The sequence below is a fragment of the Mandrillus leucophaeus genome, unplaced genomic scaffold (assembly GCF_000951045.1).
Source record: "Mandrillus leucophaeus isolate KB7577 unplaced genomic scaffold, Mleu.le_1.0 Scaffold263, whole genome shotgun sequence".
Lineage (NCBI taxonomy): Eukaryota > Metazoa > Chordata > Mammalia > Primates > Cercopithecidae > Mandrillus > Mandrillus leucophaeus.
In genome coordinates, this window is record NW_012102732.1 from 2,009,227 (window position 1) to 2,031,971 (window position 22,745).

Here is a 22,745-nt window from a genome sequence, read left to right on the forward strand (position 1 = left end):
TGACTTTGCACGCCACATTACCTCCCTAGGCCCCAGTTTCCTCATCTCTAGTGCAGAAGTGATCAACAGTCCCTAACTTATTAGGGTTTGTGGAAGGCACAGTCATGGCCCACCAAAGATGTCCACATTTTCATCCCCCAAACCTGTGACTATGTTCCCTTATATGGCAATGGTGACTTTAAGGTGGGATTGAGTTAAGGATCTCGAGGTGGGGAAATTATTCTGGACTTTCTAGGTGGGCTTGGTGTAATCACAGGGTACCTTGTAAGAGGCAGGTAAGAGGGTCAGAAAAAGAAGATGGAAGAGTGGAAGCAGAGGTCAGCTTTGCAGATGACGGAGAAGCCACAAGCCAAGGAATGCAGGTGGCCTCTAAAAGCCAGAAATGGCAAGGAAATGATTTCTCCCTTAGAGCCTCCAGATGAAGCAGAGCCCTGCCCACACCTTCACTTTAGCCCAGGGAGCCTGATTTCAGACTCCCAAGCTCTGGAATTCTAAGAATACATTTGTGTTATTTTAAGCCACAAAATTTGTGATAATCTGACACAGCAGCCATGAGAAACTAATATAGGGTTGCTGTAAAGATGAAATCTCACAGGTTATGCGGGAGAGTCACTGGGATGAAGGCAGGAGTGGGGGCTATGTGAACACACTGGCGTAGGAAGCCCTTTTTTATTTCAGCACTCAGCCAATGGTGGTTATTATTAAATAGTATTATTTTGACTTATTTTTAGGACTACAGGTGTGACACATTGTTACATGTATTTCTTTCCTTTTCTGTTCTCTGCAGGACATTGTGAGCTCCCTGGAGGAGGCAGAGGACCTTGTCCTATTCCTGTTGTATTCTTAGTGCCTGGCATACAGTAGTTGCTCAACAAACAAGTGCTTTAAATACATGCACGGATTTTTAGACGTCTGTGTCTGACTTACCTAGGCCTGAACACGACGGAACAGGATGAGAAGAGCTCAGGAATGAAGGTGAGGATGATGATGGTGCAATGACGATGTTGGAGATGACGACAGTGATAGTCATCACAACAGCACCACTTACTAGACATGAATGTCTGCTATATGTCACACACTGATTGCATCCATCATCTTTCATTAGCCCAACAATCCTGGGAGGCAGATACTGTTTCTATCAGAGGTGCTGTGAGGTCTACAGTCAGCATGTGGGCTCTGGAGGCAGGCTGTGGCTGGGCTGAACCAAGATACCTTTCTTCTTGTCTTTGGTGAGGGCTTGAGTAACCGTTTTATGTCTTTTCTGGGTCTCACTTTTCTTCTCTGTAATATGATGGGCAGATGCTATGGGTTCTCCCAGCTCTGTGGTTCTAGTGCTTTGCTTCTTCCTGGATCCCCACCAAGCCGCAGTAGGGAGAAGGACAAAATCTGTCTCTCAAAGGCTCTCACTGCAGGCCTGGGCTGGGGGAGTGGGGTGCCAGTGGCCCCAGCAGCAAGCAGCTTCAAGACAACATGACTGGGGAGACCTGACTGACTCCTGTCCCCACACCCACCATCCCCTGTGATGTTCAGAATCTTTGTCAGTGAATTTCTAGCATGGCCTTCGTATGCCCTGGCCATGGATGGCGGGCAGGGGTGGGCGGAGCTGGCTGGAGGTTGGCGCTGGGCATTGATGTGGCAATTCTGGCTTTAACAAACTGTAGAGATGCTGATTCCTGGCAAACACTAAATGTTTTCAGCATGGAGAAGAGGGGTAGGCTGCCTGCTGTCTGTGGCGCTGGGGCAGACAAAGGTGTCAGACCTAATTGTTCAGATTAACACCTGGGTAGCAACAACAGCCTTGAATTTGGAGCTAGGCCTGGGTTTAAATGCCAAGTCTATGCCTTATTAGTTGTGTGACCTCACTGGGTCACACTCTGAGCTGCTGTATGGCGTTTCATAGGAGAAGGACTTGAGCTAATAGCTGGAGCTAATGTTTACCAGCTGTTTTTTCTGGGCTGCCTAGGACTCTGCTCAGGACTTGGCATGAATGATTCCAGGTCACGTCCTTATAATCTCACAGTCAGGATTATCTTTATGCCTCGATTTCCTAGGCTCAAGTGATCCTCCCTCTTAAGTAGCCTCTTAAGTAGCTGGGACCTCAGCCTCTTAAGTAGCTGGGACCACAGTTGCTCACCACCATGCCCAGCTTATTTTTAAATTTTTTACTTGTAGAGAGGGGGTCTCACTATGTTGCCCAGGCTGATCTCAAACGCCGGGGCTCTAGCCATCCTCCATACCTTGGCCTTCCAAGATCCTAGGATTCTAGGTGTGAGCCACTGTGCCCAGCCTCTCAGATATTGTCTCATTTAATTTCGACGATAATTCTGTGATTTGGTATCATTACACTCATTCTTCTGATGAGGAAAATGAAGTTTGGAGAACTAAAACCATTGATCAGTGTCCCTTGGCAAATAAGGGACGGAGGTGGCATTTGAAATGAAGTTTCTTTGATACTTCAATTCTTTCCGCTACATCTCTCATATTAAGCTATTGTCAGGCCATATGAGTTAATATTGACTGAGGCCAAGCCCCATGGCTCATGCCTGTAATCCCAGCACTTTGGGAGGTTGAGGCGAGTGGACCCCTTGAGGCCAGGAGTTTGAGACCAACCTGGCCAACAGGGTGAAACCCTGTCTCTACCAAAAATACAAAAATTAGCTGCGTGTGGTGGTGGGCACCTGTAATCCCAGCTACTTGGGAGGCTGAGGCAGGAGAATCACTTGAACCCGGGAGGCAGAGGTTGTAGTGAGCCGAGATCACGCCATTGCACTTCAGCTTGGGCAACAGAGTGAGACCCTATCTCAAAATAAATAAATAAATAAATAAACAAATAAACAAATAAATATTGACTGAGTATCTCTTACATGTGAGTCTTGCTTTATGCTCTTGTTACTCAAATGCATGAAACCAATCCCACATTCAAAGCGTGGCTTTGAAGTTAGACAAGCTTGTGTTTGAATCCTGCCTCCTCTACTTAATAGCTGTGTGATACTGATTCACTTACTCAACCTTTCTCTGAGCCTTGAGTGTTCCTATCTGTAACATGGTTGTGTTAGGCATACTTCTCTCCCAAAATTGATGTGAAGGTTCAAACAGGAACGTGCCTGATGTGCCTGCCTCATTATCACAATTCAGCACATATCAGCTATCGCTGGAATAGATTCCCAGAGAAGGGCTTTTACCAGCCCCTCTTACAGATGAGGAAACTGAGGCCCAGAAAGGAGAAGTAACCAGATCAGGACCTTTCAACCGGCTAGTGGCAGAGCTGGTGCTGGAACCCAGCTGTCCTCGTTCCTGGTCTAAATTCTTTCCCTTCAGCCATGTGATGCGTGGAAGAAGTTTGTCTCTGGCTGAGGATTTCTATTCCAATTTGGGAAGAAGTTTCCCCAAGGAAAGAGAGCTCAGACTTTAATATCTTGGTGTTATGCCAGGTGGGTAATGGCAAAATTAGACCAGTGGGTTACTGATCTCTTTTCATTCTAAGCTAATTACATCACCTAGGATATGGAGAGTGGCAGCTAGCTCTTCTAGATGTCCTTAATGGATGGATAAAGGCTTTATACTTAAATGGTTATGTAGAGGTCAGGTCCAGGGAGTCCAGTTCACCAGCAGAACATCATGACCTCATGAAACTTAATACAGAGAAGAGGTTCTCTCTAGCGCAGCAATCTTAATAACTGTACCACATCCTAGCTATATTTCTAAAGCCTTCAGCTGGTTCCTTACAGTTCCTTACAGCCACACAAAATAAGCTCCGTGCTTGCAAGAAGATACTTTTTGCAAGATTCATTTATTAAATCAACAAATTTCTATTACACACATATTGTGTCTCACATACTAACCCAAAAGCCATTGATACCCATTGGATAGCACCAGCGCAATCCCTCTCTGCATCAATTCACAATGCGTTCAGTTGCAAATAACAGACAACTCTAAGTTAATGGCTTAATAGATAAGGGTTTATTTTTTATCTTGTAACAAGAATTCTGGAGGTAGGCAAATCAAAGATGGGGCAATGATACTATTGGGTATTCATATGGTCACCCAATGGAGAATTGCATTGTTCAATGATACTATTGGGTGCTCAGGTCTCTGTAACTTTCTGTTTTTGCCATCACAGATGGTTTATCCTCATGGTTGCAAAATAGCTGCTGCACTTCTAGACATCACATTTACATTCCAGATGGACAAAAAGCCTTCTTCTTCCAAGGTCCTGTCGTTTTTGCTTGGGGGAGCCATTTCCAATAGACTCTGTGTCTGTCTCATTGGTCTGAACTATGTCACATGGCCACTACCGACTGGAAGGTGTCTAGAAATGTGAAAGAGAAGTGAATCTGAATGGTGTTGAGTGAGCCATCCTGTAGCATCCCATATTGCCTGAATGAGGTTTATAGTCCAAAGGAACAGACACGTAGCTAGCAAATAACTTCGTCGTTAAATATTCCTTAATTGCTATTAGGAAGATCTCTTTGAAGTTGTAAGAGTGCTAGATAACATGTCTTAGGTTGGGTTTTTCGGAAGTAGACCCTGAGATAAGGATTTAAGGGCAAGTAATTTTTTTTTTTTTTTTAGACGGAGTCTCGCTTCATCACCTAGGCTGCAGTGCAGTGACATGATCTTGGCTCACTGCAATCTCCACCTCTCAGTTTCTTTTTTTTTTTTTTTTTTGAGATGGAGTCTCGCTCTGTCGCCCAGGCTGGAGTGCAGTGGCTGGATCTCAGCTCACTGCAAGCCCCGCCTCCCGGGTTCACGCCATTCTCCTGCCTCAGCCTCCCGAGTAGCTGGGACTACAGGCGCCCGCCACCTCGCCCGGCTAGTTTTTTGTATTTTTTTAGTAGAGACGGGGTTTCACCAGGTTAGCCAGGATGGTCTCGATCTCCTGACCTCGTGATCCGCCCGTCTCGGCCTCCCAAAGTGCTGGGATTACAGGCTTGAGCCACCGCGCCCGGCCACCTCTCAGTTTCAAGTGATTCTTCTGCCTTAGCCTCCCTCCCGAGTAGCTGAGACTACAGGCGTGTGCCACCTCACCCAGCTAATTTTTTGTAGAGATGGGGTTTTGTCATGTTGACCAGGCTGTTCTCGAACTCCTGGCCTCAAGTGATCCACCTGCCTCGGCCTCCCAAAGTGGTGGGATTACAGGCATGAGCTACCGTGCCTGGCTGAGGGTAAGTAATTTTATTTGGAGGGTTATCCTAGGATACCCTGGTACAAGAGTGGGGAATTGAGATGCAGGAGGGAGAAGAAAAGTAAACCAATATAAGCTGTACTATTTAGCAGGACACCACTTTGGGGAGCTGCAACTCAGTCTCCTTGGGAACCTCTGGGAGCCAGAGTAGAACATGCTCAGAGCTTTCCCCTGCCCTAACGGATGAGATCACTGGGGGCTATTTATCCTCCATTCTATTCCCTTTCACACTTGTATTTCTCCTAGTGAAAGCTTTGTAGATCTAACCCTGTCTGTGTCAGCTTCTTAGAAAACCTGAACTAACAGACTGGGAGTGGGGACAGGCCTCAAGTAGGATTGCCTTAGCAAATGCGAAGCCATAAAGAAGCTCTGGGAAAATGAATGACATGTTCTGAGTTGTGTTTCATGATGACCATGCAGGCTCTTGTAAGAATGGATGGTCATAGTGGTGGTGGGGCAATGGCAGACAACAGCAGAAGCAGGGGCACCAGTGTTCAAGTTATTAATAGCTGTGTAACAAGCTACCCCCCAATTCTCTGGCTTAAAACAACTGTTCTATTTTGTTCATGCTTTTCTGGTTTAGGAATTCAGGAAGGGCTCAGCTGGGGGGTTCATCTGTAATCCATGTGGCAGCAGATGGAGCTGCTGGAGCTGGAGGGTCTACTTCCAAGATGGCTTCTCCACTCATAAGCCTGGCACCTTGGTGCTCCCTGGCCCCATCCACCTGCTCTCTGGCATCTCATCCTCCAGCCTTTCCTCATGGCCCGGGCTTCTCACAGAAGGGTGGTCTCCAGGAATTTGTATCCTTACATGGTAGCCAACTTCCAAGAGATTGAAAATGGAGGCTCGCAGGCCAGTTAAGGGTAGTACCTGGAACTGGCCCAGCATCCTTTCTGCCAAATTCTATTGGTGAAAACAAGCACAGTCCTCCTCAGCTTTGAGGCAGTGGAGAAATACAGTCAGCATTTTGCTGGGGAGTGGCAAAGTCCGCTGGAGAAGAGCCTGTGGCATGGGCAATATTGCTGCTACCATGTTTGGAAATGACAGTTGGTTATAACCAGGTAGGAGGTTTTGTAGCATCCAGGCAAGAAACAAAGAAATATTAATGACATGGCTGTGAAGATGGACAGTTGCAGATACATAATACATTTTGGAAGCAGAACCGATAGGAGGTGGTGATGTCTTGGTTGTGGGCCTTGCAAATGAGAAGAGCGCTGAATGGCTTCCATGTTTCTGTGAAGGCAACAGAGGACATGATGGCTCTATTTCCTGATGTGGTAATGTCCTGAGATTGAGAAGGAGATCAAGAGTCCAGTTCTCAGGGCTCATGGGTGGTCATCTGTTGAGTCAGACAGTTACACCATCTCTGCAAAGTTATTGACCTTGGGCAAGTTGCTCAAACTCTGAACCTCAACTTCTGCATCTGTAAAATGGGCATGCATCACCTCTCTGATTGAATAGTTGTGAGGACTTTGTGGGTGTGGCAATGACCTGGGGTGGATGCTTTCTTTTTTCTTTTTTTTTTTTTTGAGGCAGGGTCTCGCTCTGTCACCCAGGGTAGAGTTCTGTGGTACAGTCTCGGCTCACTGCAACTTCCGCCCCCTAGGCTCAAATGATCCTCCCACCTCAGCCTCCTGAGTAGCTGGGACCACAGGTGCACATCACCACTTCTGGCGCTTTTTTTTTTTTTTTTGGTAGTTTTGGTTGAGACTGGGTCTCATCATGTTGCCCAGGCTGGTCTCAAACTCCTGAGCTCAAGTGATCCTCCCCCATCGGCCTCCCAAAGTGCTGAGACTACAAGTGTGAGCCAAAGTGCCCGACTTTAGATGTTTAACTGATGCCCCAAGGTTTCCCTGCTGACCCATGTGGGCTCAGTCTGGGCTAGGACAAACTGTCCAGGTCAGAGAACTTCCTGGGAACTGGAAAAAGGGAAGGGAATTCATGGACTTATTGAACATCTACTATGTTTCAGATGCTTTTTATACATTATCTTATTAAATTCCTCTGCAACTCTATTTGTAAGATACATGTAGAAATAGGGAAACTGAGGCTCCAGGAAAAAGGGACTTACTCAAGTTCACATAATGGTGAGTAAAAGAGCTGACAGCCAAATCCAGGTCTCATTATTTTTTTTAAAAATATCATTTTTTCCCTATGATGCCTCAGTGCTTCATAATAAGATGTAACCTTTCTTCCCTACATCCTGATACCTCCCTCCCTCTTCCTTTATTCTTTCTTTTACAAATATATATTTTTTATTTTTTTAGGGACAGGGTCTCACTGTATTGCCCAAACTGGAGTACAGTGGCATGATCATAGCTCACTGCAGCCTCAAACTCTTGGACTAAAGTGATTCTCCCACCTCAGCCTCCAAAGTAGCTGGGACTATAGGTGTGCCATCACACCTAGCTAATTTTTTATTTTTATTATTTTTTTGGTGGAGATAGAGTTTTGCTATGTTGCCCAGTCTGTTCTGGAACTCTTGGCCTCAAGTGATCCCCCCATCTCAGACTCACAAAGCATTGGGATTACAGGCATGAGCCACTATGCCCAGCCCTTTCCTTCTCTTTCTTTTAAAATATTTCCTCTTTTCATTCTTAACGTGCATTTCCCTCCACACTTCTGAAAGTGCTTTCCACTTATCTTGTTTTTTTGAGACAGAGTCGTACTCTATCACACAGGCTGGAGTGCAGTGACGTGATCTCAGCTCACTCCAACCTCCGGCTCCTGGGTTCAAGCGATTCTCCTGCCTCAGCCTCCTGAGTAGCTGTGATTACAGGTGCCCGCCACCACGCCCAGATAATAGACAACTTCTCTGGGCTCAGACAGCCTGTCAGATGCTGATTTAAGACTCAAAACCAGCCTCTGCAATCCCTGCTGAACGTTGTGCTCCCCCATGCTGTAGTGAGCTAGCACGGTGCCTGGTGTAGCCTTAATCTTAAACGCCATGGCTTGTTTGGATCTGGCCTTGGGAGCTTTCAGATTTTATCAAGCCTCTTCAGTTGACTGGCTGAGTAATGATATTACATGATGTTTGATGTGCTCCTCTCCTCCTCAGAATCATTAAAAAAAAAAAATTACTTTCTGTTCCTTTTAGAATGACTGAGCATGATTCAGGTGGAGTACATTAAAACCCTCAGGGAAAATACAATTTCGAAACTTAAAGGTTATCTTTGCCCAGGAACCTAGAATAAGGTCTCCTTATATAGATGAGGAACATGAGACCCAGTGAAGTGACAGGCCCATGGTGGGTGCAGGGGGCAAACCCTGTTTTGGCCTGCCATTGTCCATTCTCTTGGTTCTGATAATGGCACCTTGGTTTTTCTTTCAGGAGTCAGCTAGGTTTGCTGGATACAATAGAAGCCATCTGGTTAAATTTTAACTTCAGATAACACAAAAGTTTTTCTTTTCTTTTTTCTTTTTTCTTTTTTTTTTGAGACGGAGTCTCGCTGTGTCTCCCAGGCTGGAGTGCAGTGGCGCGATCTCGGCTCACTGCAAGCTCCGCCTCCCGGGTTCACGACATTCTCCTGCCTCAGCCTCCCGAGTAGCTGGGACTACTGGCGACCGCCACCATGCCCGGCTAATTTTTTGTATTTTTAGTAGAGACGGGATTTCACTGTGTTAGCCAGGATGGTCTCGATCTCCTGACCTCATGATCCACCCGCCTCAGCCTCCCAAAGTACTAGGATTACAGGAGTGAGCCACCACGCCCGGCCTAAAAGTTTTTCTAGTATACCTCAAGTATTGTGTGGGACATATGCTGAAAAATTATTCACGGTTTATTTAAAATTAAAATTTAACTGGATTTCCTGTATTTTTATTTGTCACATTTAGCAATCATAACACCTTTCAGCTCAAATGGCTTAAACAACACTTTTATTTTAAAGTCAAGGGTACATGTGCAGGTCTGTTATACAGGTAAACTAATGTTACAGGGGTTTGTTATACAGAGTGTTTCATCATCCAGGTATGAAGCCTAGTATCTATAAGTTATTTTTTTTCTGATCCTCTCCCTCCTCCCACTGTCCACCTTCAGGTAGGCCCCAGTGTCGCTGTTCCCTTCTATGTGTCCGTGTGTTCTTATCATTTAGCTCCCACTTGTAAGTGAGAACACGCAATATTGGGTTTTCTGTTCCTGTGTTAATATACTAAGGATAATGGCTTCCAGCTCCATCCATGTTCCTACAAAGGACATAGTATCGTTCTTTTTTATGGCGGCATAGTATTGCATGGTGTAGTGTACCACATTTTCTTTATCTAATCTACCATTGATGGGCATTTAAGTTGATTCTATATCTTTGCTATCATAGTTGAACTCAAATATTTAGGGTGGGACTGACTTCTCCCACTCTGGCTCCAGGAGTGGACGGGTGACTGAGGCTTGGCCAATTAGCACATCTGGTCCCTTTGAGTGACAGAGATTGATTCAGAGCACATGACCAAAAACAGGCCAATGAGATTGAATTGTGGGGATCTGGCACTTTTGAGAGAGAGATTATTTCTTTTTCTTGGAGTTGCTAAGCTGTGAAACTGGCTCCTATGATTGAACAAATGAGAGCCTGCTTGAAAAGTGAAGTCAACCAAGAGGAAAACAATTGAGAGATGGCAAGGAGAAGAGAAAGAGGGAAGAGATTGAACCTCAAAGACATTGTAAGGGCTCCTGGGATCAGCCTCAACTGAATTTTACGTGCATCTCTCAAGTTGATGGTGAGGACTATTTGGATGATGGTGGAAGTAAAGATAATAGTAGAAGTGTGATGGAGTTGACAGCAAAATTATCAGTGATGATGGTTTTAGAAAAGATCTATTTTCATCAAGATAGTGGTGGAGGGGTGATGAAACAGAATGGTCTGCAGAATCAAGGGAGGGTATATTCTTGCTGGTGATAGCTCTGCCAGGGTGCTGATGCCCTTGATAATGAAGATGAGGATGACAGTGATACAGATTAAGGTGGTATTGGCAAGGAAGAATAAAGTAACAAGGAAAAGGATAATGCTCAACCCCAGCCTATCACCAAACCCTACCAGTTCTACTCCCTCAACTTTTAAAAACTCTACACTTTACTCTCTGTTCACTGCTGCCCCCACCTACCCAAGGCAGCAGGATCTTGCTGCTGCTTCTACGATGTCCTCCTAACTGGCCTTCTTGTTCCCTTTCTTGTCTCTCTATATTCTATATTCCACACTACAGCAAGCATAGTGAGATTTTTTAATAGTTAGAACATTCTACTTTCGTGCTGAAAACGGTTCAGTAGTTTGGACTAAAATCGAAACTCTATCGTGGATCTCAAGACCTGTGTGACCTGACCACTTCTTATACCCTCCATCTGATTTCCCTCTGCTTGCTCTTCCCTTACTACATTCTAGCCTGATAGCCCTTCTTTCGACTTCTCTAGAATGGACGAAACCCCTCATATAAGCCATTCTCTAGACGTGGATACTTTTATATCCTTCATGTCTCAGTGTCAATGTCACTTCCTCAGAGAAGCCCAGTGAGATCTCCCCTCTGGTACTTTCTCTCATAGCACCCTGTCTTAAGCACACTTTGATGATTCTCTTCCAACCTGACCAGCACCTGTCAACTTTTGGACCTTGACACAATGGTCCCTTAAGAATGGATCACAGGGCCAGGCACGGTGGCTAAAGCCTGTAATCCCAGCACTTTGGGAGGCCGAGACGGGAGGATCACAAGGTCAGGAGATAGAGACCATCCTGGCTAACATGGTGAAACCCCGTCTCTACTAAAAAATACAAAAAACTAGCCGGGCGAGGCGGCGGGCGCCTGTAGTCCCAGCTTCTTGGGAGGCTGAGGCAGGAGAATGGCGTAAACCCGGGAGGCGGAGCTTGCAGTGAGCTGAGATCCAGCCACTGCACTCCAGCCTGGGCGACAGAGCGAGACTCCGTCTCAAAAAAAAAAAAAAAAAAAAAAGAATGGATCACAGGAGTGCCAAGATTTTGATTCCTCAGCCATAAGGTCAGCTTTGAGGGGCCTTTAGTAGCAGTAACTCCTGAGGATTGGTCATCCCCAGTATCTGGAAGCCTCTTCTATTAATGAGCCATGCAAATATAGGTATTTTCTCTGTGTCCCCTGTGTGTAAAAGGCTGGGGAGCCTGAACCCTATATTTCTTAAGGGCAGGACTTCTTTTTGGATTGTTCATGCCTATATTCTTAACATAGACTATAGGATCAGACACATAGAAGGTACCAGAAGTATTTCTTTACAGAATAAAAGGTTTTATGGTGGTGAGGAAGGTGGTTGAATGGATAAGAGTGATGGTGATGATAAAGAGGAGAGTGGTGCTGGTGCTGGTGGTGGTAGTGATGATGGTGGTGGTGGTGGTGATGGTAATGATGGCAGTGGTAATAGTGATAATGGTGGTGATGATGGTGATGATGATGGTGATGGTGGTATGATGGTGGTGGTAATGGTTGGTGGTGATGGTGGTGGTTGGTGGTGGTGGTGGTGATGACAACGATGGTGATGACAATGGCAATGGTGGTGATAGTGATGGTGGTGGTGTTGGTGATGCTGCTCCTAGTGGTGATGGTGGTAGTGGTGGTGATGGTGGTGATGAAGATGATGGTGATGGTAGTGATGATGGTGGTGATGCTGGTGGTGGTGGTGGTGATGATGGTGGTGGTGTTGGTGATGCTGCTGGTGGTGATGGTGGTGATGATGATGATGGTGGTGGTGATGATGATGGTGATGGTAATGATGATGGTGGTGGCATTGGTGGGGATGATGGTGATGGTGGTGGTGGTGGTGATGGTGCTGCTGTCCATGGTGATGGTGGTGGTGGTGATGATGGTGATGAAGATGATGGTGATGGTGTTGCTGTCTGTGGTGATGGTGGTAGTGGTGGTGGTGATGATGATGGTGGTGGTGTTGGTGATGCTGCTGGTGGTGATGATGATGGTGATGGTAGTGATGATGGTGGTGGCGTTGGTGGGGATGATGGTGATGGTGGTGGTGATGGTGTTGCTGCCCATGGTGATGGTGGTGGTGGTGATGGTGGTGATGATGATGATGGCGATGGTAGTGATTATGGTGGTGGTGGTGGTGCTGATGATGGTGATGGTGGTGGTGATGGTGTTGCTGTCCGTGGTGGTGGTGATGATGGTGGTGGTGTTGGTGATGCTGCTGGTGGTGTTGGTGATGCTGCCGGTGGTGATGGTGGTGGTGATGATGGTGATGTGGTGGTGATGGTGTTGGTGGTGGTGGTGATGTTGGTGATGGTGGTGGTGATGCTGCCGGTGGTGATGGTGGTGGTGATGATGGTGATGGTGGTGGTGATGGTGATGTGGTGGTGATGGTGTTGGTGGTGGTGGTGATGTTGGTGATGGTGGTGGTGATGCTGCCGGTGGTGATGGTGGTGGTGATGATGGTGATGGTGGTGGTGATGGTGTTGGTGGTGATGATGGTGGCAGTGGTGGTGATGGTGTTGGTGGTGGTGATGGTACTGGTGATGGTGGTTATGATGGTGATGGTGGTGGTGGTGGTGATGGTGATGGTGGTGGTGATGGTGGCAGTGGTGGTGGCTATGATAATGAAGAAAGACTTTGGGGGTACAAATGATAGATTCTGAGGACCTGGACTACCTCAGAGCTTTAGAGAACTTTTATGAAAAACTGATGTGCCTTTTCCCATTCTAGTCAGCCCAGACTACACTTGAAGGTGGATTTTGGAGGAAGGGTGCTTGGAGCTGGAGGGACTCTTGGAGATGATTTGCAAATCTTGGCAGGACTGTGAGGCCCGCCACACCCCTCCTTCCTACTGCCCCAGGTGGTCCCAAGGCCGCCTTCCCTTCCACACTCATAGCCTCCAGCGCTCCAGGGCTGGGGACCGCCCCCGTCTGTGCTGCGTGCGCACTCCGAGTTTGTCCTCGGCGGCGAGAAGGAGGGCGCAGAGGGTCAGCTGCGACCCGGCCAGAGCAGGAGCTGCGGGAAGACCCTGGAGAGCAGGGCTGGGAGTGGGGAGCTGGCAGTGTGGGGCCAAGAAAAAGGGTTAGGGCGGAAAGCCAGAGTCAGAGGCAGAGAGGGGAGCAGAGAGGGGAGCATCTCGGGTCGGGGGAAGAGTTCGTGGAGAGTGAGGCAGGGGAATGGAGGGAGTAGGGGTCTGGGGAAAGTGAGGATTTTGAAGTGAGAGAGTCCGCTTGGGCTGGGCGTAGAGGGCTGAGGGTGGAGTGGGGCTGGGGGACAAGGTGGGTTAAGGTGCTGGTGGGGAAGGACTAGGGCTTCCAGGAGGGTCTGAAGGCGGAGGTGGAGGTCGGACAGCACACAGGTGAGGGGCTCTGCAGGTAGAGCTGGCATTGGAGGGCTGGGAACGTGGACGGGGGCTGAGCGGGCGCGCGTGCAGATCGGAGCCGGCAGGTGAGGCTCTGAGGGTGGATCCAGGGTCTGAGCTAGGGCCAGGGGTCCAAAGGAAAGGCTTTCAGATCTGAGCTCGGCGGCTCCGGCGGTGGAGCTGGGAGCCCGCGGTGGCCTACTGGTGACGGGGGCGGGCACAGAGGGATCGCGCCTCGGCCGCAGGAACCCGCGGCTGCTGGTCCTGGGCTCGGCGATGCGGGTGCACCTGGGCGGGCTGGCCGGCGCGGCTGCGCTGACCGGGGCGCTCAGCTTTGTGCTTCTGGCGGCCGCCATCGGCACGGACTTCTGGTACATCATTGACACCGAGCGATTGGAGAGGAGCGGCCCGGGGGCGCAGGACCTGCTGGGGTCCATCAATCGCAGCCAGCTGGAGCCTCTGAGCTCCCACTCCGGTCTCTGGCGGACCTGCCGGGGTAAGGGTGCACCCCGGGGCTGGGAGCTGTGGCTGCGAACTCCGCCTGCGCGGTGCCCTGCTCGCTTGGGACCTGTTGCTTGGCGCGCTCTCCTCCCCCAAGTTCCTAGAATGCAATGTCTAGAGACTCGGGGGGAAGGTGAGCAGAAGGCCGGGACTGTGAAAGCCCTTCCGAGAGGCGCCCGCCTGGGATCCCAACTGCTCTAGTTCTCCCCATGCCCTCCCCGGGTGGGGCACTTAGGGTGAGCATGGGGGCAAAGCCGCAGACGGGGGTTCTGCGCAGAACTCCGGGGTCCTGCGCCCATGGATTCCTCCGTCCTATCCAGTCCAGAGCCCGTGCACACCGCTGATGAACCCCTTCTGGCTGGAGAACGTGACAGTCAGCGAATCCAGCCGGCAACTTCTCAGTGAGTCCGGGGAGGGTGAGGATGGAGGAAGCGCCCCAGTCCTAGCCGTGGGTTCTGGAGCCTTTCCCCAAACAGCTGGGCCTCAGAGCTTGCGGAGGGGGTGGCTGGGGTGGCCTCTGACAGTCCGGCCTGAGAATGCAGTGGGCATAAGACCCAGGGTTAGGGTCTCTCCTGATCCACCTGTGACGTTTTATGGTTTAGGGTTCATTCAGCTGACGTTGACTAATGGCGTTCTTTGCACCGTTTTGATTGATGGTTAAGACACAGGCCATCCCCTTAAGGAGCTCACAATGGTGCTGGGGACAAATGTGGAGATGCGCAGTTAGAGTTCAGAGTGAAGAGCAGCGTGATGAGGGGAAGATGGGAAGACCCTGCAGAGACCTAAATTAGCCTGGGGAGGTGAATGGTGAAAACAGAGGTCTCATTCCACAGATTCCATGCCAGCGTTGTTTGTATCCACATTTCCTAGAAAAAGGACTTTGCAGTAGTGGGGTACGATAAAAATTTGCATATACATATGTGATTAGAGCCAGGCAATTAGGAGGTGGGAACAGCCCCTCCTCCCAGGGCCATTGTGTCCCTGTTATTCAGAGTTGGTTCTTAGTACCCAGCTCAGCGCCTGGAACTCAGTAAAAGTTGTGAGGACTGAAAGCAAGAAAGGAAATGGGATGAACGAGCATTTGTGGAGGGAGGGAAGTAAACGTAACAGTTCAACTCATTGAGGCTTGCGATAAGCCAGACATGGAGCGAACTGCTTTTCATCTATGTCTTCATTTGATTCCTACAGCCACACCCTATGAAGTTATCAGTATCTTCATTTCTGCCTTCATTTTTCCCATGAGGAGGCCCAGAGAGGTTCTGTAGGACGATCTGATGAGGAAATGAAGACTGAGTTTTGTAGGCTTTGAAAATGTGGGCAGGTTTTTTTTGAGACAGGGTCTTGCTCTGTCACCCAGGCTGGAGTACAGTGGCACAATCTTGGCTCACTGCAACCTCCTCCTCCCAGGTTCAAGCAATTTTCCTGCCTCAGCCTCCCGAGTAGCTGAAACTACAGGTGCTTGCCACCACGCCCGGCTAATTTTTTGTATTTCTAGTACAAATGGGGTTTCATCATGTTGGCCGGGCTGGTCTCGAACTCCTGACCTCAAGTGATCTGCCCATCTCAGCCTTCCAAAGTGCTAGGATTACAGGTGTGAGCCAGTGCATTGGTACCAGGTTTTTTTTTTTTTTTTTTTTTAAATTAAAAAAGATATTTATTTATTTATTTATTTTAAATAGTGATAGGGTCTTACTATGTTTCCCAGGCTGGTCTTGAACTCCTGGCCTCAAGTGATGTTCCTGCCTTGGCTTCCCAAAGTGTTGGGATTTCAGCTGTGAGCCACTGTGCCTGACCTTCTCCCTCCACCCAACCCTACCCAGAGACAGGGTCTTGTTCTGTTGCCCAGGCTGGAATGCAGTGGCACGATCATAGCTCACTGCAGCCTCAAACACCTAAGCTCAAGCGATCTTCCTGCCTCAGTCTCTCAAAGTGCTGAGATTATAGGCATGAGCAGTTTTTGATAGACTTATTGAGGCTGGGGATACAAAAATAGACAAGTGCCTAGCATGGCCCACAAGGCCTGGTAGGTCCCTCTCCAGCCCCATTCTCCCTTTTACTCCTTTCTCTCCAGCTGGGCTGGCCTTGGTCAGTTCTTGGAACATGCCAAGTTTCCTCCTGCCACAAAGATTTTGCACAGGCTGTTCCTTCTACCTGGAATCTCCCTGCTTTTATCCCACCACCTTGACTTGGCTAACTCCCACTCATAGTGCAGGTTGTATGACTTTTTTTGGGGGGGTTTAAATCTGACTCCTTCGTTAGATTGAAAGCTTCATGGGGACAAGGACCATGTCTATCTTGCCACTGCTGAATTCCCAATATTTAGCATAGAACCTGACACATAGTAGCCCATGAGTCAAAGTTTGCTGAACAAACATGTTAGTGAGTGCAAATTATATTATGCTGTAGGTGGAGCTCAATATATGTATTTATTGTATGAATGTATGGGTTTATGGTGAACTGAAACTGTTTCTCTAAAGTCCAGAGGCATGCTGGAAATATTGAACAACTGGATCTCTGCAAAATTAAAAGAAATAAAGCCCTGGTTTATAGCATTTGCCAATTTCTGTGGTGCAAATACTTCCACCATGGCCAATTTCAAGATACCAACATGATGTTACCTGGCTCACAAAATTCTCAAAATCTTAATTGGGTCTCGTGAGTTGATGAGTCAGCTCCTGCACACTGCTGTGTAAAGTCCCACCAAAGGAGACATACCCTAGACAGCTGGAATGTGTGGGAGTTGACGAAAGGTGAAGGTACTGCATGCTCTGTCCTGAGCCCCAAACTGCACAACGGGGAACTTTGAGTGTCTTTGAAGCACTGTTTCAAGAATTATAAGAATTTGGCCAGGCATGGTGGCTCATGTCTGTAATCCCAGCACTTTGGGAGGCCGAGGCAGATCACCTGAGGTCAGGAGTTCGAGACTAGCCTGGCCAACATGATGAAACCCCATCTCTGCTAAAAATATAAAAATTAGCCTGGTTTGGTGGCACATGCCTGTAGTCCCAGCTACTCAGGAGGCTGAGTCACAAGAATCGCTTGAACCTGGGAGGTAGAGATTGCAGTGAGCTGAGATTGCGCCACTGCATTCCAGCCTGGGCAACAGAGTGAGACTCTGTCTCAAAACAACAACAACAACAACAACAGAAAACGAATTATAAGAATTATTGTCATGGAAGTGAGGGAAATGGGGGTCATGTCCCAGCTAAAACCCTTATAGAGGCCTTCTGTGATCCTGGGATAGGTGTCTTAACCTCTCTGGGCCTCAGTGTTCACATCCATCAAACTGAGATGTGGATACCATCAAGGGATATGGTTAGAATTCCATGAGAGGGGATAAAAATGGATGAACAAAATGGACCTTGCCTAGGACCAGTCATAAAGGAATGACCAGACTTGTCAGCAAGGAGTGACTTGACATCAAGGTTCCAGACATATGGTAAGTGCTTAGTAAGCATGAACTCTTCCTTTGCCCTTCCTTCCAGCCTCCTTCTAGAGGTAGTAACATCTATGGAGTGCTGATCCTTTGCCAAGCTGGGTGTGGGCATTCAGCCGACTTATTACATCCGTGGGTCAATTGGACAGCTAACCACAGTAGGCACTGGGCTGGCTTCCTCTTCAAACTTGACAATGCAACAACTCTGCTTGTTCCAGGATTTTGAGAAACAGCATAACTCACATGCACAGTCTATTCACTCGTTCACCCTCAGTCCTAGGGCTAACCGGCAGTTTCACCGCCAAGTAGGCACGTGACCATGGGCGTTTCCTTATTTCGTTATACCTCTCTGAGCCTCAGTTCCCTCCTGTGCAAAATGAGGATAATTGTCATCTCTTTTTCTAAGGTTATTGTGAGGCTAAAACAGGAGAGTGTATTTAAAGAGCCGAATGTGGTGCCTGGCCTCCGTAAGTGTGCTATAAGTGGTAGCTGCTATTATTTCCATTATATCATCTAGGAAAAAGGACAAGCTGCCCCTTCATACCATGTACTCCTTGCAAATCACCCTCAGAAAGAGCTTTTTTTTTTCCTCCGCATAATCTCTTTTTCTTCCAAAATGAATTTTGAGTTTGGTCCAAGCTCTTCTATTACATGAAGACATTTCATTCCTTTAAGGACCTGCTGCAGAGGCCATAGAGGAGAAGCTAGCTGACAAGCAGCATGTTTGACGAGCAGCATGTTCTCTTAAGTTCAGCCTCCTAGACAAATCCTTGTGGGGGTGTATGGGAAGAAATCTTGATTTTTCCTCTAAGAAAGCCCTCACAGAGAGACCACTTCAGTGCCACGTAATTCGCTGTAATCACCTGGCAGATGGAGGGCTGTGAGGGAAGTCCCACGATCTAACTTGCCTCCTGATATGGTTTGGCGGTGTCCCCACCCAAATCTCATCTTGAATTGTAGCTCCCTTAATTCCCACATGTTATGGGAGGGATCTGGTGGGAGGTAATTGAATCATGGGAGCAGGTGTTTCCCCTGCTGTTCTCATGAGAGTGAATAAGTCTCATGAGAGCTGATGGTTTTATAAAGGGGGTTCCCCTGCACAAGCTCTCCTGCCTGCCACCATATAAGACGTGACTTTGCTCCTCATTCACCTTCAGCCAGGATTGTGAGGCCTCCCCAGCTGTGTGGAACTGTGAGTTCATTAAGCCTCTTTCTTTTATAAATTACCCAGTCTCAGGTATGTCCTTTTTTTTGTTTGTTTTTTGAGATGAGGTTTTGCTCTTGTTGCCTAGGCTGGAGTGCAATGGTACGATCTTGGCTCACTGCAACCTCCACCTCCCGGGTTTAAGTGGTTCTCCTGCCTCAGTCTCCTGAGTAGCTGGGATTACGGGTGCCCACCACCACACCTGGCTATTTTTTTGGTATTTTTAGTAGAGACGGGGTTTCACCATGTTGGCCAGGCTGGTCTTGAACTCCTGACCTCAGGTGATCTGCCTGCCTCGGCCTCCCAAAGTACTGGGATTACAGGGTGGGCCACTATGCCCAGCCAGGTATGTCTTTATTAGCAGCATGAGAACAGAGTAACACATCTCCTTAATTCTACTTAGCCACCTTGGGAGAGTGGAGTTGAGCAGAAATATCAAGTCCATAAACAGGTACATCCCATAACCTCCAGTCTTTCAGCCACAGAGAGAAGTTTTCAATGAAACAGGTTCCTTGTCAGCAAAATCCACTTTGCTGAATGAAGTGTTTTGCCTTCCAGATTAGCTCTGGGGAAGTCATGGGTTTGTTTCTTGGGCTAGGGACTGGAATTATTTTTGGTAGAAAGGAGGTCTTCAAATTCAGCACAGTGTAGATGAAAGAGCTGTGGTTTAGAATGAACCAGGCTAGCTGTATCAGCCAGGATCTTTTTGGTGGCAAGTGACAGAAACTCAAATCTTACGGGCTTCAATAAGAAAAGAAATTACTGGTTCAGGTAACTGAAAAGCTCATGTCTGCTGGAATCCACTGTTAAACTCAATTTCTTTCCTCTTTGTTTTGGGCTTTGCTTTCTTCTGTTTGAGTTCTGCTTTCAGCTAAATCCTCTCCCACCTTAGCAACCGTAGTAAGAGAGACGTTTTGTTTCTCAAGAATTCCACCAAACTTCCAGCTAGGTTTTCTACTGGACCACATTGGGTCACATGCTCAGTCCTGAGCCAATCCCTGGAGCCAAGGGGATGGAATATGCTGATTGGCCATGCTGAGTCATGTGCCCACTTGTAACCCCGGTGGGTTGGGATCAGCTCCATAGATAGGGGTGGGAAGGTGGGGAGGAGTGGTCACATGGTCACAGGCAGATCAACTTGCTGTTGTTAGGTGTAGAGGTGGTCAAAACCCACATGTGCCTATATCACTGGGGTTCAAATCCTGGCCCTACTTCTTGCTGGCTGTGGGACTTTTTTTTTTTTTTGAGACAGAGTCTTGCTCTGTTGCCCAGGCTGGAGTACAGTATCATGATCATAGCTCACTGCAGCCTCCACCTCCCAGGCTCAAACAGTTCTCCTGCCTCAGCCTCCCAAGTATCTGGGACCACAGATGTTCACCATTACACCCGACTAATTTTTGTATTTTTTTTTGTAGAGGTGGGGGTCTTACTATGCTGCCCAGGCTGGACTGGAACTCTTGGGCTCAAGCGATCCTCCTGCCTTGGCCTCCCAAAGTGCTGGGATAACAGGCCTGAACCACTGTGCTCGGCCAGCTGTGTGACTTCTGATGAGTCACCTGCATCCACAAATGGGCTGTTCTAAGATGAAATGAGATCGCATAAACAAAGCAGCCACCACTGGGCCTTGCGCATAGTAGGAGCTCAGTTAATGCCTCCTCTTCCTGCTCTAATTCATATTGCCATCCTGAGCCTCAAGCTTTTCATCTATGAAATAGAGCGAATCATTGCAGACCCACCAGACACATTTATTTGCTCAGTACATACTGATTTCATCCCTAGTACTGGGCCAGCTGCCTGGTGTAGAACATGGTGAGACAGTTGCTGTGTGCCGGACACTATTCTGAGCTCTTGGTTTGTATCTACTCATTTAATCTTCACAGCAGCCCAAGAGGCACTATTATTATCATCCTTATTTTGCAGATGAGACATAGAGAAATTAGGTATGGTATTTAAGTTTGCACAGTAACTGGAACTTCTAGGATTTGAACCCTAGCAGTTTCTCTCTCTCTCTCTTTCTTTCCCTTTCTCCCTCTCTCTCTTTCTCTCTCTCTATCTCTCTTTCTCTCTTTCTTTCTTTTGTCTGTCTGTCTCGCTCTGTTGCCCAGGCTGGAGTGCAGTGCTGAGATCTCGGCTCACTGCAGCTTCCACCTCCTGGATTCAAGCAATTATCCTGAGCCTCCTGCTTCAGCCTTCTGAGTAGCTGGGACTACAGATGTGCACCACCATGCCCGGATAATTTTTGTATTTTTGTAATTTTAGTAGAGATGGGGTTTCACCATGTTGGCCAGGCTGGTCTCCAACTCCTGACCTCAAGTGATCCGCCCACCTCGGCCTCCCAAAGTTCTGGGATTACAGGCATGAACCGCCACACCCAGCCTACCTAGCAGTTTGTTTCTACTCTGTTGAAGCAATGCAACACTGATTATAGTTTCAGTGTAATGTGTGTATATTAAGACTAGAGGTCATGGTAGCCCAGAGGAGCTCCTAGCCTGTTTCTGGGGTTCAGAGTCCTGCTATCCAACATTGCCTCTTTCAGACAGGAAACCAGAGACCTGCATTACGGGAAGGAACAGCAGATTCAGAGTCATGAGGCAGGACTGAGCTTGGTATGTTCCAGAAATAGCAGGAAGACTGGTGTTTCTGGAGGCTGATGTGGAAAGTGCTTCTTCAGGGCACTTCCTGTTTTTTTTTTTTTTTTTTTCTATGTCTTACCTCAGCTGTGTCTCCTAAGAGCCCGTGAGAGAGGCCAGGCTGGCCAGATGAGGACACCAGACCCAGAGAGGTCAGATGCCTTGTCCAACACAGCCCGCTAGTGGTGGAAGCTGAACTGAGAGGAAGTGGTCTGGCCTGGCTGTCCTCTGAGGCGACCAGGTTGGAAAATCACAAGATTTGATTTCCAGTTTCTCTGGGTGCTGGGCTGTTGCAGTGACATGGAAAATTAAAACCAGCCCACCCACGATGCCTGGTGCAAATTGCAAGAGTGGAGGAGGTGAGGGACAGAGCAAGGATTGGGAACATAAGTGCGTGAAGAGGCTGCCTGAGCCCAGGAGGGAGGAACTCTCGGTGTGATTTACGCATAGCTGTGCTGCGGGCAGGCAGGGAGGGAGCAGGTGCCTGTGGATCTTCGCTCCTCTGGGCACAAGGGACTGGGCTTCAGGCTGCCTTTCTGAGGTGCCCATTAAAAAGTCAAGGCCACATTTTAAACTAAAAAAAGTTCATATTTAAAGCAAGTCCACTTCTGGCTGGGCCCGGTGGCTCACACCTGTAATCCCAGCACTTTGGGAGGGCAAGGTGGTGGATCACTTGAGGCCAGGAGTTTGAGAGCAGCCTGGCCAACGTGGCAAAACCCTGTCTCTACTAAAAATACAAAAATTAGCCAGGCATGGTGGCGTGTGCCTGTAGTCCCAGCTACTTGGGAGGCTGAGGCACAAGAATGGCTTGAGCCCAAGAGTCAGAGGTTTCAGTGGGCCGAGATCACACAATTGCATTCCAGCCTGGGCAACAGAGTGAGACCCTGTCTCTCTCTCACACACACAAGTCCACTTCTTAGTACTGGCCATGTGAGGCTTCTAGGAAGTTCACCATACCAGTTTGAAACTGAAAAACAAGATATGTACAGCCTCAGTGTCCACAGATGGAGAAATGGCGAGACATTTATAGGTGTATATTCATGTTATGGAATATTATGTAGCCTGTAAAAAGAATCTACTAATGCATATTAGTATTAATATTATATAGCCTATAAAAAGAAAATATTAAGATGTATTGTGGAATGAAAAAAGCAAGTTACAGAGTGTTATGAGCAGTAGGATGTCATTTATTATCCCCCCTCAAAGAAACTCCCCAATATTACACCTTTTCTGCGGGTATATAACAAAATTGTAAGATGCACGTTCATGTGCCATTAAGATAGACAAATATACTGCCAATTATGATTGTGAGGTGCTGTGGATGGTCAAACATACTCTGTTTTCAGATCTGTTAAAGTATGATAAAGGCTGGGTGTGGTGGCTCACACCTGTAATCCCAGCACTTTGGGAGGCTGAGGCAGATGGATCACTTGAGCTCCAGAGTTCTAGACCAGTCGGGGCAACATGGTGAAACCCTGTCTCTACCAAAAATACAAAAAATTAGC

The 22,745-nt window shown here is 47.8% G+C and overlaps 1 protein-coding gene across 4 annotated transcripts in view; it reads left to right on the top strand.

Annotated features, from left to right (window-relative positions):
• Positions 1–13,386: 13,386 nt before the first annotated feature.
• TMEM114 (transmembrane protein 114) overlaps positions 13,387–22,745 on the top strand; it is a 52,958-nt gene continuing 43,599 nt past the window's right edge. For 3 of the 4 annotated variants that reach the window (XM_011984219.1, XM_011984216.1, XM_011984217.1), the window contains exons 1-2: positions 13,746–13,965; positions 14,291–14,371. In XM_011984219.1, coding sequence (XP_011839609.1) covers positions 13,746–13,965; positions 14,291–14,371 — 301 coding nt within the window. Of the gene's footprint in view, positions 13,556–13,745; positions 13,966–14,290; positions 14,372–22,745 lie in introns of those variants that run through there. The other variant, XM_011984218.1, reaches the window with a different exon arrangement.